This window comes from Coloeus monedula (assembly GCF_965178545.1).
Source record: "Coloeus monedula genome assembly, chromosome: 3".
Classification (NCBI taxonomy): domain Eukaryota; kingdom Metazoa; phylum Chordata; class Aves; order Passeriformes; family Corvidae; genus Coloeus; species Coloeus monedula.
This window is the reverse complement of record NC_138783.1, coordinates 113,415,742-113,433,714: the sequence shown is the minus strand read 5'-3', so window position 1 is coordinate 113,433,714 and position 17,973 is coordinate 113,415,742. Positions and strand designations below refer to the sequence as shown.

The following is a 17,973-nucleotide window of genomic DNA, read 5'->3' as shown; positions in this document are numbered from 1 at the left end:
GAGAGGTGGGATGACCACATGAAGCCCTGCTCCTGATGCCAAAATGCTCACACTGAAGCATGACATTTTATATCACAGCTCACAAAGCTGTGCTGATGTGAAATATTTAATTTTGGGCATTATTCCTGCAAATGTGTCTGGTTTGAGCAATGCTCTGTGGTAGGGGGATCCATGAGCTACTAGTCTGCATACAAACATTTGCTTTTACTGATTTTCTCTTTTATTCAGTAACTCTTGTTCTTGAGTTATATCTTGAGGAGTTCTTTTCTATGTCCTTTGTATTATTCTCTAAATTTTGATACTTTCTGCATGCTCTTTTCTCTACCTTTGTTCAAAACACTGCTTACCTTTTAAGTATCTCCTTTGGGGATGTACTTCCATAGCTCTGTTGTTTCTGTCCCCACTATGTGAATCTTATCTCCTTTGCAGTGACTGTTTCAAAGGCTGCTGGCTAGCTCAGCTTTTTTTAACCTAAGCAAGGGTATAGCCATTGATTACCATGGTATTAAAAGGAATGATTTGTAAAAATAGTAAGTATTCCTTTTCATACTGCTGTCCTTGCAAAAGTGGTGTGCAAAAGGATTTTAAGCAAGGTTAAGCTAAAGCAGTGATTGAGCTGTTTGTGTCAGCAGCTCTCTGCCCTGTGCCATTGGATTTGGAGCACCTGGAGGCAGGTGAGCAGTTCAGAGGCTGACCCTCATTGTGCAGGAGTTCCTACAGACCAGTGTTGATTGTTCTGTGCCATGAGGCTGGTTCCCTGCCTTTCAGGCTCCTGACTCTTTCATACTGGCAGAATGAAATAACTGCTGGAGTACATGTGGGTTTTGCAGCTTCACGGTTTGCACTTGTTCCCAGAACTGCTCTGCTGGATGTGTGTTACGTTATCTTGGAGCACTTGAATGTTGCCATCATGAAAAGGATTATTTGTACCATTTTTTGTCTTATGATATTAGCTTAGAACTGTCTACACCTTTTGGGGGAGTAGTGGTTTACACATATGCATGTGATAATCAGTGATGCCCAGTGTTCCAAATGGAGCGGGGAGGCAATTTTGTCCTCCTGCTACTTTACTGACATCCTGCTCTGGTGCTGCTGTGAAAATTTTGCTGTCCAGCAAAAAATTTTTTTCCTCTACCCAGGACATTTACTGTGCTCACCCATTACATCAGTTCCTTCCACTTCAACCTCATCTTCCCTCATGTTCCCCCAGTCCCAGGCTGAGGGAGGGCACAGCTCTGATGGCCTCTCTCTCCCCTTAATGGGTGTGCCAGGGATGCAGTGGCCCCTCTCTGCTTTCCCAAATAAAGTATTTTGAGGATTTGAGAGGGCAAGAAAGGGAAGAATAGCAAAGTGAGAGGAGCTAACAAGTCAGGATTGCTGCTTACGGAAGGAAGTTGAGTTTTCCACTGGCTTTTCCTATTTCCCTGTCCTCTCCTATGAGACTGATATGTGGGGTCGTTAGGGGATTGCTCCCCAAGCCAAGCTCACACCAGCTAACTCTGTTGGAGAGAACTGGCCAGAAAAGCAGGTGGCTCATTAGGAGGGACATTCCCAGAGACAGGAGTGATATTTATGTGAGCCCAGAAGCTTTTCTGTGTCACTTGAAGACTGGCTCCAGCCCCAGCCAAGAAATTCGAGTGGGAAAGATGGGTTTTTTTGCAGTTGGTTGTTCCTATATTTTTAAGCATTCCATCCTTAATTGCCTGAAAAATTAGTAATAGTATAGAGGAATCACCACAGAGACCTTCTTTTGATATGCTCCCAGATGGAATTAATGTCTGTCTTTTGATTCAGGTCCAACCTCCCAAAATTCAAGTGTATTCACTAGTACTAGAGGAATTTATTTTGCACTTGGGGATGCAAGTGTAAATAAGATCTTTGACATGAATAACGAGAGCAGGCTGTTCTCAGTGCTGCTGAACTGTTGCCATTTGTCCTCTGGAGAGCTGTAGGAAAGGCCTTTCCCCTCTACCTTTTACAACAGTTCTTGGGAGTGACTTGATTCTTTCTGTACCATCTACCTCAATCCTTGTGGCAGGGAAGGAGTGTGGGGGGTAAACGTCTGGTACCATCCAGTGTCTCAGCCTAGGTAAATTACTGGAATATTATTCCATTTTTGTCTATAAGACTGGCAAATTGGCCACTGAAAAATGTCACTTCACTTGCAGCATTCCAGTTGTTACAGTTTTTAAAGTCTGTATTAAAAGTAAATATAGAGAAACTTTTGCATGATTAATCCTCCTTGCCTAGATGGTTAGCTATTACAGATTTAAAAACAAGCACACAGACAATTTTGTCTCCTTTTCTTCTGAACTTTTGACAGATTGGGGGAGAAAAGTTCCACAGGTCACAGCACTGTGGTTACAGCAATAATGTTCCTGTGCTGTTTGAGGATAAACGTGGAATAGGAGGTGAACTGTTACCTGGTCAGACCCTGAAACCTACAAACAGTGTGTTTCCTGAAGCAACAGGAAGTGATGCTCCTGCTTGGATAGCATTTGATAAGCAGGTATGTAGAAATCCATATACATCTTTTTTTTTAATGAATAGCTACAATATGACAGAGTATAACAATGAAAATCCGTTCGTCAGATATTTCAGAAGATTATTTTGTGCATGGAGAAAAAGCTTCTAGATAGACAAAAAGAGTGGTAGTGGGTTTTTTTCATTATAATATTATGTTGGACAATTAGTATAAACATGTATCATGCCATACAGAAAGATATAAAACTATTTCTGTATTGGGATACATCTCCTACAGGATGTAATAAAAACAAGGGAGTGGGCAACATATTCCTTTTTTGGGAAAATGATGACAGTAAGGCAATTATTTGGTAACCTGGTAAGGATGAACGTAAGGTAAACCCCAGTCCAGGAGAAAGTGTGCATGGGCAGTTGGGAATCAGTAAACTCAGTGGAGTGCTATATGCTTGGGATTCACTCATGCCATCATGCTTGCTCACACATCTGTGTGATTTGTTCATGTGTAATAGAGTATGTCTCATATTGACACAGGAATTTAAAATTAGGTTTTGGTTTTTTTCTTTTTTTGCAAGAATGTAGTGACACCTTTAGAGAGTTATCAAATAACTACAACCTGTGATGACAGGAATTTTATAGCACATTGTTGTTGCTTTCCATGTTTAAATTTCCATTAAATTCTACTTAGAGATGTTTTATTTCTAAAACAAATAGCCTACAATCAGGGAAGGAAAATGATCCAGAAAAAGGAATCACTCAGCAGAGCGCAGAAATGTTGCATGACTAAATGATTACAGTATTTAAATATTGGGAAGAAAGGCAAATCTCATAATTTTTGCTTTAAAAGAGAAGCCATGCAGGTAATTGCAGTACAATTGCACATTCATCTTTGGCAGACCAGAACTACAACAAGAAAATGTAAGCCTTGAACAGATCGAGTGCCTTTGGTTGGCTTCGCCTCTGAGATCCCTGGTATTGCTTGCACAGCAATGTGCTCGAGTATGAACTGGTCCAGTGTGCCCAGGTGTTAAGGCTTCAGCCAGACCTGGACTTGTTTTTCCTACTCCCTTCTTGGAACAAGGAGGGGTGTATTGGCTTCTCAGGGCCCTGTGTAAATTAGCAGGCCTTGGATCCACGTTTATGGATTCAAGGGGTTCAGTAGGAGGCAGGGGGACCTTCCACTGAGCATCAGCCTTGGCTGGTGAGAGGAGCTTGCTGGCCTTTGGCCATTCCTGATCTAATCAATGTGTGCCTCTACAGGGCAGTCCAGGACAGGCATTTGCAGAATTGGCCTCTGGAGGGCTCATGTGTTTGTATTAATGGCAGATTGTTACAGGGTACTTACTATCCAACTAATTTAGCTTCCCCAGTTAAGAGCCTGGAATGCAGCTCTGTCCTCCAGTGCTGCAGTTTGGAACTCAACAGAATGGACTTAATGAAAAATGGTTTGAGTAGGTATTTGTCTTTTGAAATGTAAGCTGCTTTCTTACCACTTTGGCTTCTAACTTCCAACAGTACCATAAGTAATTGGAAGAAGGACAGGCATAAAACTTCATTTTTAAGTAGGCTGAGAAGTAGTTTTTGCCATTTTATTTGCCTAATAGGAAGCAGGTGTAAATTCAATTTCTTCTACTATTAAGTACACACACAAGGTTTCCTGGGCTTGAAATGATGTTTGTGATTTGACCACCACAGGTGCCAGGGAAACTTTGCAGCACTTTGCAAAGTGCCACTGACTTTACTCAATACTTGTTAGTTTTGGTTTTCATAGGTAATATTTAATTTTTTTAAGGAGTGGGGATACAAACTTTGTAGTTCTGTACTGCAGATGAGACTCAGGTTAGGAAGTGTCACATTTTGAGTATTTTTAAGACTAACTTTGCTTCAAAATGAAAAGTAATTAATCGGCATTTCTGTTCCTTCCCCTCCTCGTGCTTCCTGAATCATCTGCTTTGGTCTGCAAAATTGCAGTTGGTTGCTGCAAATATCTCAGTCACGCACTAACATGTTGATAAAGGTATAAAGAGAATAAAGTGTGAGTGCAAAAGAACCCACACAAACTCCTCAAATGGAATAAACCAGGGCATAGGTGGATGCTCAGAGAAAGACATAAATCCAGTGTATTAAGGATGTGATTGTGCTTGGAGTTCTGTGCAAACAGACTGCTTTGCCAGGCTGGTGTCTCATGAGATGACTGTTCTCAGAAGAGATCATTGACAAAATTAAGAACAATTAGTAATGAAACAGAGCTCTTGAACAGTATGTTCATCAAATGTCCCTATTTTAGTGGGACTGGCAGAGTAGGGACAAGAGGGCACAGAAGTTTCCATGTTTCCAGTGATTTCATGTCTCAGCAGCAACTGGGTGAGGAATGAAATGCTGATCCTTGTCAGTTGAAGCCCAGGATGTTCAGACTGGGATACAGTGGTTCCACCATAGTACCTTTTAAGTCCCCTGGAGTGTTCAAGAGATTTATAAAGGGTTCCTGGTCATTCCAGAACAGTAGCTGGAGGCCAGGAAGGATCATTTGGTCACCAAAAATGGCACTCTCCACCAGGGTTTAGACAAATGGAAAGAGGAAGAGATGTTGAAGGTTGATAGAGTTTGTGTTGCCTCTGTTGTGTGTCAGATGTTTTTTCCAGTGTTTTTGTGTTTGATGAATGAAACAGTGAAATCCACAGTTAAAACATATGGACAAGTATTAATTTTTAAATTTATTTTCGAGTCTGTACATTGTTCAGAAACTTGCATGTTGTACTAATTAAACAAACCATAACTGAGTTTTCTAGATTCCTTTGTGTGAAAATCTAATGCACCAGGTTTAACAGGTAATGGTTGTGTCATTCGATTCTGTAATTTAAATTTTATTTCTCTAGTGGCAGAGGATCACAGTGCAGGAGAGTTGATGCCAAAAATGTGTCTGTCATGCTATTCAATGGTTGCTGAAAATCTGTGGGATCTGAGCCTTTGAAATAATTTCTGGAAACAGAATTATTCTCATCTTGCGCTTAACCTGCCTGAGAGAAGGGAATGTGTCTGAGAAGTGTGAGCAGGACACAGGGTGGCTGTTTGTGTGTGCTCCTGGGCAAGCTGCTACTTCTCTCTCCCCAGATGTAGAAAAGGAGGTTGTTCTTGTCTATGAGGTGTTATAAAATCTCTGTCATCAGTACTCACGGAAGCACTTTGAGGTTCCCAAAGGCACGTGCAAAAGGAGTGCAGACTGTTAACCAGTGTGTTCCGTCATGTAGGGAACTCAGCCAGCTTACTAGATTTCAAACATTTCCAACTCATGGTCTGTTAGATGATTGTTGAAACATAGGGAACAGCTAAATTGCCTTTTTTTCAATGCTTCGTGTTGTCTGATGAATCAAGAATAAAGGTAATTGAATTTATTAAATATAACCAGTGTGGAAAATAAAGCATAATTTAACACTGATTTGACCCAACTGAGTTAGGGGGGACAGGATAGAAACCTGTTTTAACTAATGCCTTCCAGCACATCCTTACCACAGTGAGCATCCTGCTAGACAATGCACGAGGAAGTAGATACATCTTGCATATTCCCTTAACATTGGTGTTGGTGGTTAAAAAGTGATACCAAGAGGTGCAAAATTTGTGTGATGGTGCCTGAATTTGAGCTGGGATCTCCAGGTATGAGGGCCACTGAGCACCTCCCCTGTGAATGTGGAATTTTTTGCATTATTGCTATTACAAGAGACACTGAAGAGCAGTTGCTACACTCTCTGAGATTTCCCTGCTCACTGAATTGCAGAACCAGGTAAGTTTTGAAATGCCAGTATTGCACAGTTGTAAATGCCTCCTGAAAAATGTCATTTCTGTCTGATAGTCTTCAGTACCATTCATTTGAACGCTTGCAGGATCTGCTTAAAAAGAACTCCTTCCACTTACCTTGATGGTAAAGCCACTGCTGTCATCATGCATTGCATTTTCTAGTAATTCATGGAATAGCAGTCTAAAATTTGCTTCAGTACCTAGGCAGCTCATTGTGTTATCAGAAATGCTTTGTTTGGAAGATTTTCCAAGCAACCTGCTGATAGTTTTGTATTTGATTTATTTCTTTGCTTTAGAGTTCCATCTCTGCTTAGATGTTGTGATAATAAAAATGCCAAGCAAAGAATTCTAAATTTATGTGCTTTAATGTGGATTTCTGTTCTTACATTTCTGAGAAATAAATCTACCTCCTGAAATTCATACATTTAGTTACTTACAACCTATACAAGTTTATTTGACGTATTTTGCAAAAGTGTTGGAGATTTTGCTGGTTTATATTTGTTTATTGTTTTTAATAGGCGTTGAATTTTGATGCCTATTTTGAAGAAGAAGTGACTGAAAAAAATCAAGAGCTGTATAGAATCAGACACTGTAAAATATATTTCTACCTTGAAGATGATACAATTCAAGTGACTGAGCCTGTAGTGAAAAATAGTGGCATAAATCAAGGTATCTGCTTTTATTGGCACCCTTTTTTCTCCCCTTTATACTTTCCTTCAGTACAGTATTGGTCCCTTCCAAAGGATACGTAATGTGAGTTCTTATTGCTAAAATAGGATGTAAATGCACAGCTGTAATTGTCTTTTCTTGTTACAGATCATGATGTGAACTTTTTTATTGTCTTAGTTTCTCAAGATACAGGTTTTGTAAGGCTGAATCCTCTCCCTCACTCAAACATACAATTTTTTCTCTAATACAGGAGTTTGAAATCATATGGTGGTAAGGACTTTGTCAGTGTTGTGTCAGTCCTGCAAAAGCAATTTGTGTTCTAAATCTCCATTCCTGAGCCTGGCTCCTCCCATCTTGGCACTGACAGGGAGTTCTGTAGCAGCAGCTCTGTAATTGTTCATGAGCTACTGCAGTGTCTCTGCCATTATTGAAGACAAGAGTCTTTTGTGCCTCTGGCTGTTGGTTCTTTTATGATTAAAGTGCCCATGGCACAGTGATTCTTCCTCCATGCCTTTTAAGTTAGGAAGCTGCCTTGCCTCAGTGTCACATCTGTGCACTGGGAGCAGCCTGAGGACTTCAGGAGGAGGGTTTACTGAGCTGATTTACTGGGGTATTATTGGACTTGGTTTATGTTAAGAAAATGTGATCTAGCGGTCAACATCCTGTTGCAGAGGGGGAACACAGCTGCTGCTTCTTGGTGTTTATGGGTCGCTGCCAGAATTAAAAGTTTTCAAGGGATATAATCCAGAGAAGCAGGATGTCTTGGGATGACTACACCTCCCAGTCCCCAAAGATGTTTTGTACATTTTATACATTCTTAGCACAGCGATTTGCAAAAATAAGTTAACCATTTAACTACCCTATTTTTTTCCCAGATCAGCAGATGCTATCAATTTCTCCGTCTACAGAATAAGATAATATTTAAAGGTGTTACATGCATCATTATTGTTAGGACTGGGATAAAATTGCTTGTGAATCTCTTCTTAAACCCGTACTTCAGCTGCTGCTGTCCTGGTGTTGAGTAGTTCTTGCCAGATTTTTTGTAGGTTCATCAGCAGGGACTGATTTTGAATGCAATGAACCCTTGTCCTACTCCTACCCGGGAAAGTGCTTTTTCATGTAAAAAAAAAGCATGTTGGAGCTCTTTCCCTTACCTCCTCCCTGAACCCATATGTAAGAGGTGGGAGACATCATCAGGTTTAGGTTTTCCTTTGTGTCCCCCAAGAGTGGGAGCAGCTACTTCAGGGGTTTGTGGCTTAGAGCAAATGTCCACTGACAAAGGAAGTACAGAGAGTCAGATGTGATGCCTTTGAGAGAGAAGGTGGAGGCCAGATCCTTTAGAGCAGGATAAAGCAAATTCAAAGCTGATTCCTTTGAAGAAGTTATTTTCATTGTCTTTGTATTATGGGTTGTACAGGCTGCATCTTCAGCCCTGATGTTCCTGGCAGTTCTAGACCTGTTCCTTTGGTGACAGGAAGGCTACAATTTCCCCGTTTCCTTGGTTGCATCTTGTGTTAGTGATTGTTGGAGTCACCTTTGATACTGGACCTAAAATTAACTGAATGGTATTAAAGAGAAACAAGAATTTTCTCAGTCTTCCATGCAAGGATGTTTTGAAAGCCTCTATGAGATTGTCTGAGTACTTCATATAGGATAAATTTATGTATGCAACATATTTAACTAATGGATTAAAAATAAATGTTCCAGGATCTCCAAAGTGCACTTAAATTATTTGTCTCAGGTACTTGGGCTGGTAAGGAAGCTCTATGTATTGGTTGTGTTTAGGAAGAAAGAAAAACTGTAGATTGAAAGGTTCAAGGACTATTTGGAATGTGTTTGGCTTCACAGTTGATGCATAGATATGGGGCCTATACTTTATTGTAAACATCTATATAAATGTTCTTGTTGTCCTAAAGGTTAGTATGATGTAGAGTGAAAGAGGTGATGGAGATGCCTATCAGAGGATTTTCTACTCACGTGCACTTGGGGATTGGCTTCATGCTCCATAACTGAAGACCAATGACAAAGTTATTATGTTGAAGGCTCTAAATATTTGTTGCTGAATACATGCAAAAGAATGTTTCTTAAAGAAAATATATTAAATCATTAACTACTATATCTTACCATTTTCAATAAAGAATTGTCCTATTTCCTCTTTTATTGTAATTCTATCTATCTGTCTATCTATCTTACATTGTTCAAATTTTTTATCCTGACTGGGAATTTTTAAGCCCAAGAGCAACTGTCTGCATTGTGAAGCTGGTAAACTGAAGCACAAAGGAATGAAAATCTTACCCATGATCATAGAGAAAAGGTCATAACAGGGTGAGGAGCTGAACTGAACCGAAGTTCAGGATCTTGACTGTTATGCTGCTCTCTGCACGTCTGCTGAAGTACAACTTTTCAATTAATTAAAATTCTAGAGAATTGTAGAGGAGAGGTCAGCTGTAGGAGAGCTTGGGGTGCTAAAAGGCAAACTGCACTGAACAAAGAGCACAGGTGTGGGGATGTGCGTGAAGAAAAAGGTGTGGGGACATCAGGAGCAGGATGGGCTTGGTCTGTGTGAAGAATTGGAGAGTTGCAGTGGCAGGAAAGGGGTTGTGTAAAGGAGGAAGAGCAAAATCCAGTGATGGATAAAGTAGAATTGAACTGTTGAAGGCAGAAGGTGGTGGTGACTTTAACTTGGATGTTTGCCCTGTCAAAAAAGATGTAAACCAGACAGCTGGGATGGCTGTTTTCAGGAGGCTTCTTGGAGAGAAGGTAGAGCTGTGACAGGGTAGATCAAAGATAGATCTTGTCTTGGCTGGTTAATGCCTTGAGGCCTTGGGTTTGCCAGTGCTTGTGCCATAACCCACAAATGAGACTTTGATGGTCTGAATGGGTGTCCCTGGGAGTGGTGGGATTGCAGAAATGCAGTAGTTTCCCATTGTACTCTTGTAGTGCTTTTGGCTTTGCAGAAAGAAATTTGGAGATGCTTACAGACTGCAAGAAGATCTGGTGAAGAACAGTGGTCAAAGAAGTTAAAGGAATTTCTAAGTTCAATTATAATTTTACAAAACTAAAACAAATTGTCTTCAGAGAAAAAAAGCCAGAAAATGTGCTTTTACCATTGATCAAAATCTCAGAGCAACAAAATAAATGATCTGTGGGAAATGTTTCCGTGATTTTAAAAACTGCTTTATGAAATTGGCTGCTGTACTGGACATGAATTTGGTCTTACAAGGTTGCTACTAAATAATTAAAATTTAAACTTCATTTAATTCTGGATACTGCCTTGCTATTTGGAAAATATTAGAAACATTAGAAGAAATCTATACTGAGGAGGGAATGCAGAGACCTTGACCTTGAGAAACCAGAATTGGAGCAAGAAACAGCAGGACAATCACAGTGCACAAGGCCCAAGGAAAGATAAGGAGAGAAGGACGGTAAACTTAACCACATAAAAAACTGCAAATGCTTCTTCCCCAGCCAGAATGATAATTATTCTTTCAGTATAAAAAAAAATTCTTCCATGGAGAGCCAGGCTAGATATGGCACTTGCAAGTGTTTTGTACATCTAATTCCCAGTTAACAGGACTGTGGCTGGCTGATACTGTCTTATCAAAAGGTCATTTCTGTTCCCATGGGGTTGACTGTAGCTTCCAGTGCAATCCAGACCCTGCAAGCCAGAGCAGAGTGGAGCAGCTGGCTGGTTTCCCCAAGGTCAGCCAGCTGAAAAAGAGAGTGGAGCTGCCTCCTGGCTGGGTTCCCAAGGCCGGCTGGCTGAAGAGGAAAGTACAAGTGGGAAAGTGAAGTTGCATCAGCTCCTCCAATATAACAGATTATCTAAGAGTTTAAGCCTCCCCCGAGGCCTTGAAATAATTGTGATTTTGCCATATTTGACGGTGGCCAAATCATGACCTTGCTATGTTCTGAGAAGGGTGAATAAGTGAATGTAAGAAGCCTTGTTTATTGGGATGAACTGCAGGAATAATAGTGGTGGCTTCTCCTCCTTCCTGTGCAAACAAAGTGTGTACAAACTCCAGGTATTACTCATTCCTCTCCTCTGTCTAATGCACTCTTGAGCTGTGCAGAGTCAGAGAGCTGTGCTGAGGAAACTCTGGATACCATTTAAGTTCTTCTGCAGAGCAGAGAAGCAGCAGAGACCAAATCATTTGCTGCCCAGCTTCATTGGCAAAAGGCCTTCACGGCTAGTGAGATCTCCTCAAGCATCTTCTGGGGTTGCCATATAATCTAAAGCCCCAACAGAAAAGAAGGAATGCTACAAATTATGGTGTGGGAACTCAGTGCCACCACCACTGTCAGAGAAAAGCAGTACCTCAACTCCCTTTCCAAGAGCAGGGTAGAGCAGAGCTTTAGTCTGACCAGATGCAAATATTTAAATCAATGCTTGGTGGTGCAGTAGAATGTCCTGCTCAATAATCTGACAATCAAAGAACCATTAGGAGTAGTAATCCATCCTGAGCAACCTGAAAACTGCATGTCCAGATGCTCCTTTAACAGTTTGCAACAAATTTCTAGATGAAATTTATTATTTTCCAGAAGGAAGAACAATTTAAAAAATGACGAGACCTAACCTGAGCTGATCAGGTTTTATTAAATTTAAAATTCAACATTATGAAATGTACCCTTTACAGGTGTACATCAGGCACAGTGATACCTAATAAAAGAGAAGGATTGCTAGAGATATTATCTTTACAAGACATTTTCCATTAGGAAAGAAATCTTTCTCCCTCAGAACAAAATGGGTATGTGTGTTTCACCCTTAAAAGTGATATGAAAAACAAACTGAGGCTTATTCACCAAATCTGAGGTCAATATACCCTCCAAAACCACCTCATATTAGAAAATTATCAACCATTATATTTTAGTTGAAGTGATGATTCAACAGGATTTGCATACTCTGACTTAACCCATTATCTGTTGATTGACCTAAGGATTATCCAAAATCAAGTAAAATATTTTAAAGTATGTGGTTTTGTTAAAGCTAATGCAATGCAGTTTTGCATCATTTGAAATGTGCTACTTCCCACATTTTCTAACATCTTTAATGAGGATACATCCTAAATAGGTGTATAATATGCTTAAGCAGATAGAGGTTAAAGTTTATTTTACAATCAAAGGTCAGTAACCAGAATGTTGGATTTGGTACATATGAAACATCAGGATGATGAATGGGTCTTAAATAATTATTTTAATGGGAACATAAAGTAAATCTGCTTTGTTGCTTTATTCCTCTGAAAAATTAAGGATATGTTTTCATTGTAAGAATTAGAATTTAACAAACAACTCTGATAATGTAGTAAAGAAAGGTATTTCATACAAATTATTCCATAATATTGAACAATGAAGAACAATAAAGAATTTCCATGGACTAACCTAGGAATAAGGCCCTTCAAACACCAAAAAACCATACAGTGGTATCCTTCTCCCTTCTGCTCTGCCTCTCTTTATCCCCTCTCTTCCCAGGCTCCCCTCCACCCTCACCTACTTCCAAAACAAGGTAGCAGTGCTGGAAAATCATCAAATGGGATTTAATGAGAAACCACAGCAGATACACAGCTGAGTGCACTGGAAAGAGATCCAGTGAGCAATAATGAGATAGACCTTTCAGCTAATTGTGCCTAATAATCTGTTAGTGTAGGAGTAGGTTGGTGCTGGAACTATTTTTAGTTTGAGAATTTTTGCATCTTCACTGTATTTGTTTTTAAGTTGCAACACTTTTAAAAATTCCTGTAATTTCAAAGTCATGGGGAACCTATGGTAGCAAGTAATTATTGTAATATTATGGGTTGGTGGTTCCTATCTGGTCTTAGCCAGTGGGCATACACATTGTAAAGCTGGTGTACAGAGGTGTCTGGGTTGGTAAACAGAGCAAAGAGCCTGAGGTGGAACACTGGACCATCTTTTTATTTTCTGCAGGGTATTTTTACACAACTATATTGAGGTATGCATGTGGCAAAAGTATTGTCCTTCTTGTTCTCTCAAAATGTTGGAAGAAAGATTTTAGTCCCACCTGTACTGATCTGCTATTCTTTGAAAACCCAGAACAAATCAGAGCTGGTCATACATGAGCTGCATACCTGTCTTTAATGTATGTATTACAAATTTGGGTAACCTACTAGGGCTGCAGCTTTTAAGTTGATTCTAAAATTCTTGTAAGTTATTTCTAAAATATTTGTGGTATCCCTAAATCACTGAAGTTGTAAGGGATACCTTAAGATTCTCTAGTCCACGCCCCTGCCCCAAGCAGAATCAGCTGGAGCCAGATGCCCAGGGCCATGTCCTGTTGGGTTTCAAGTATCTTTGAGAATGGAGACTTTGCAACCCTTTTGGAGAGCCTGTTCCAGTGTTTGATCATCCTCACAGTAGAAAAGTGGGTTTGTGTGCTCAGATGGAAATTTGTATCTTTTAATTTGCTCTCATCCTGTCAATGGGCACCATGGAGAAGAGCCTGGCTCCATCTTTTTCATTCCCTCCCATCAGGTATTTATAAACTTTGATAGATTTTCCCCACCTCGAGTCATCTCTGTTCCAGACTGAACAGTTCCAGCTCTCTCAACCTTTCCTCATATGAAAGACTGAAAGATGTTCCAGTCTCTTGCTCACAGCTAATGAGTACTTTTGAAGCATCACCCAATTCATCAATGTAGTTGAGAGTTTTCAGCTGATTGGCCAAGAGAAATTTATTTGTCTTTTAATATCTTTTAATCTTTAAAATGTTATCAAATTCAATGCTGTCAGGATAACAGTTCTTTCATTTAAAGACAGTAAGAAAATTTAAGTGTGTGATTACTTTATCAAAGTTAAAATATCTCTCTTTTTTCCTCTCTTCTCTCTTTTTCTTTTGGACAATGTTCCTGTTAGACTGTGGGTTGCAAGGTCCTGGCTCCGTATTTTTGAGATGGATTCTTTGCTTCAGACCAGTAATCAGCCCAGCTCACCTCTCTTGCCATGTGCTCCTTAAGGAAGCTCAGTTCAATGTCCCTGCCTCCATGCTTGACAAGTCACACTTTCTTTCCTTGCTAGGGCAGTTTATTTTCCCTAAACTTAGTTCTATAGGGATCCTTAGAGCAAAAATATTATTTCCTCCATTAATTTATTCTAACTGTTTTACAGGAACTATTGTCCGACGGCATCAGATTCCACTTCCACCTCCTCATGAGGACCAGTTCTATACTATACATCATTTCAATGTCAACACAGAAGTAACCTTTTATGGCCGAAAATATAAGATTATAGATTGTGACCTGTACACAAAAAACTTCCTGAGGAAGATAGGAATCCGAGTAAATCCTCCTGCAAGCCGTCCGGATGACCCATACACCACAGAGCGGCAAAAGGTCAGGGGAGGCAGCAGCAACGAAAACTTGATTTGAATAAAACTTGATTTGAATGCATATTAGTAATATGCATCACATAAATTACTTCTTTAATATCAAATAGAAAGTAGCTATTTTAACATAGTAAATCCCAAAAGAAAACTTGGATTTAAAAATTTTGGTATGTGGCTCATTGTACTATATAAATAATTTTCTCCTGATGTGTTCACACTCCTTTTAAAACAGAACAAAATTAATTAGGAAAAATAATAGAAACCTTTCAGTATCACCCTGAAAAGAAAAAAAAAGAGTACCTCTTACATGTTTTACTGGAATTTACATATTCTACTTGATTTTGTTTGAGCTCATCTAATGATAATATACACTTTTAAAGTGTTTAAAAGAAGATCTAATTGGAATTGTGGTTGCAGCACACCCATGGCTTTCTGCAGACTCCTTTCTCCTGTTCATATGTTATCTTTCACCTCTACCCCTACATGTTTTTAACAGCTCTTTGCACATGTAAAGCAAATTGTTTTGCCATTCAGAACCCAGAGCTCTGCAGTTTTAAGACTTGTGAGGTTTTATTTGGTTCCCTCTTTTGTAAGTGTATGGGAATGCATATACACAAACATACACACCTCCAAGAGTCTCACTCAGGACTCCTACGTTCTATGTGCATTCCCCTTTACAGGATTTGTTTGTTTGTTTGTTTGTTTTTTCTCTGGGAGTAGTAATGGGAGTGATGTTTCCTGTCGGGAATAATGACAGTTTCTTTCAGTTCTGTTTTTCTTGATTAACATGAGTGCAGATGGCACTTGACCTGACTCTTAGGACTCTTGGCCCATGATGTGCAGCCTGTTTTGACAGATCCAACCTGGTCCTGTGAAAGCAGCAAATACTCCCTGTGTCTGTGGCATCTTTAGTGCTCCCAGTGAGAAAACTGCTGTAGGTTTCAGCAGCAGTAATGGAAGGTGACTGTGACTGAGATATGTAGGACAATTTCCATGTCTCTGAGGCACTCTGAGGCCAACACTTTGGTTTCTCTTCGTTCATGCTGCCAGGCTTGTGCAGTCCCCCAGTGAAAAGCAGCATTTGTAATACATCTGGTTCTGTGTTGTGGTGACTCAGTCTGGCCGTGGGTTTCTCTTCCCTTACTCAGCCCCTGTAGGTAACAGCTGTGTATATAAACACATACTGAGTGTCTTGATACCATCAGACTGTGTCAACATTATGTGTGGTACTGCATAACCCACTTAGATTTTATTTTTTTTTAAACAACATGCAAAACATTCAAGTATTGGGCATATCTGTGCCTAAAGAGAATGGAGAGGGGGAAAGGGTTTGAGAAATAAGAGCAACAGAAGTTAAAAAATGACTAAAATCTATGTCTTCATGTTGTTGGGGAATTATTGAAAAGTTATTTAGCAGGTTCCGGCTGCCTTATGCTTTCACTTTTCTGTGCCTAATTTGTAGAAAGTAATTTTTTTTTTGATTGCTCTGGACTACTTTGAGCAAAATTAAATTGGTTTTTACTGGACTCCTAATACATGGCCAGAAAACAAAGGTATGAAGGAAGGTAAGGAATGGGATGGGATAGAAAATGAGGCCAGTGAAAAGTGCAGCAAACCATTTAGACTCATATTTCACAGAATTACAAAATCATTTAGGTTAGAGAAGACCTTTGAGATCATCAAGTCCAACCTGTGAATCCCCACCTTGTTAAGCAGACCAGAGCACTGAGTGCCACATCCCGGTGTTCCTTGAACACCTCCAGGGATGGTGACTCCACCACCTCCCTGGGCAGCCCCTTCCAATGTTTAACAGTCCTTTCCATGCAGAAATTCCTCCTGTATTGTTGGAGATGGTATTCCATGGATGACAGTAGTGTTACCTGGTTCAGTGTTTGTTTGCTTATTGCATCTTCAAGGGTCAGGAAGGAGGAAAGAGAGCTCTGGGAAGGTAAACAACTGAGTTGTAGCATATATGCCTGAAATAGAATGAGTGCTGCAGATCAGCAGGGACACTGGCAGGCAAAACTTGGTTCTTCTTTCCTTATTTTAAGATTTGATGCTCTGAAAGAATGGGACTTTTCCCTCTCAGATTTTTAAGGCCAGAAGATCTAGTTAGTGGATTAAGAGAAATTTAGACAATTATATGAACTGTATATAGTCAATGTTTTTTTTGTGTTCGGACAGTTCAGGTTACATTTTCTCATCAATGTCTGTCACCATTCATCTTTGGAAGCAATTTTGTAGATGAGAAGGATTATCCTGTCCCTTTTAATGCACTTTGGACATGTGGATTTTGACTTAGGAAGAACACTCTGTTCAGGTCACCATTTATATATGTGAGCTAACATTATGTAAATGCAGTACTTGGATTGGACCATCATCCTGGGATCCAGTTCAACACACTGCCACTGGTTTTGCAGCAACCACGACTGCAGGAAGTGCCTTGTCCTAGGTCATGTCAGCTGGAAAGTATCTTTAGCTGAAGATCTGCTGTTCCTTGTCAGACCTATGGGTGTGTTTTGACAGGAGAACGAACACATCCAGTAGCTGCCAACTGTATAACATGAATCAAAAGTTAAAAATCTATGTTTTAAAGTCTTTAAAGAAAGATTGTCTTTAAAGAAAGACAGAAAATACCAAAGGGAAAAGAACAAATTAATTCTTTACACCATATTATCTATAAGAAATAATTTTCAAGGAAGTTAATTGGAAGAGTGATGCTATTTGGCATTTTAGTCATCTGATTACCACGGGCAGTTTCTTGAAAATATGAGCTGTACTGTAAATAATTTAACAATTCTCTGATCTAGAGGACTTTGTTGCAAGAAAAACAAGGATTAAAACCAATCCAAAATTGTTTTCATATTTTTTCTGAGGGCACAGCAACCCTGTAAATACTTCTTTGATAATGACATAAATAGTGTTTCATGTATTGTAATGGTGTGGTGTCATTTGAAAATCCTCAACCCATGTTCTAAGGTTAGACAGTACCATGCTGTCATGATCCTGTTTGTAAGAGCAAATAATTAAAAATATGTTTCTCTTAATTTCTCCTTTACCAGAGACATTTGGCGAGCACGAATCCTTTGCACCCTTATGAGCGCTTTGACACTTTGAAACAATTTCTGGAGTTTGATGGACAAGTTTTAGGGTTTTCTTGTGTGTGGCATGACCCAGAATCCCGGCTTTCTGGCCCACGGGAACTTGTTCTTCGTTATTATTTGGCTGATGATACCATTGATATAAGAGAAATTTTGCCAGTAAACTCAGGCCGGGATACAGTTCCATATTTCCTCAAAAGAGATAAGCTTCCAAAGGTGAGGAAAGAAAATTTCAAATTCTTCTACTAATTAAAAACTATTGAATGCTTTGTTTTGAAAATCCTGTATTAGGATTGTAATGATATTTAGAAAGTGTTTTCTGAGTATTAATGATAATTGCATGATTTAGGTTTTGCACACATATTCATATAGTAGCTTAATAAGTGATGGAAAAATATCTTTAGGCTTGTCATGCTTAAACTAAAAGGAGCATTTAGGCAGAGAGATGTCCTATGATTTTCTTTCTCCTGTATTAATGTATTAAGGTAACTGTATTAATAAAGCTCTGCCATAATGGGGACTAGAAAATGAATTAATATTGATAAGCTTATGTTAAACTGAGGTGAATTCAGATTTGATCGATGACTTACATTT

At 39.5% G+C, this 17,973-nt stretch overlaps 1 protein-coding gene across 1 annotated transcript in view; it reads left to right on the top strand.

The window, feature by feature from the left end:
* The window catches only part of EFHC2 (EF-hand domain containing 2), a gene marked incomplete at both ends in the record, with an annotated part of 57,343 nt that overhangs the window by 5,419 nt on the left and 33,951 nt on the right, over positions 1-17,973 (top strand). Inside the window, 4 exons of the mRNA XM_082278482.1 lie at positions 2,324-2,509; positions 6,792-6,942; positions 14,062-14,285; positions 17,341-17,595. Coding sequence (XP_082134608.1) covers positions 2,324-2,509; positions 6,792-6,942; positions 14,062-14,285; positions 17,341-17,595 — 816 coding nt within the window. The remainder of the gene's footprint in view (positions 1-2,323; positions 2,510-6,791; positions 6,943-14,061; positions 14,286-17,340; positions 17,596-17,973) is intronic.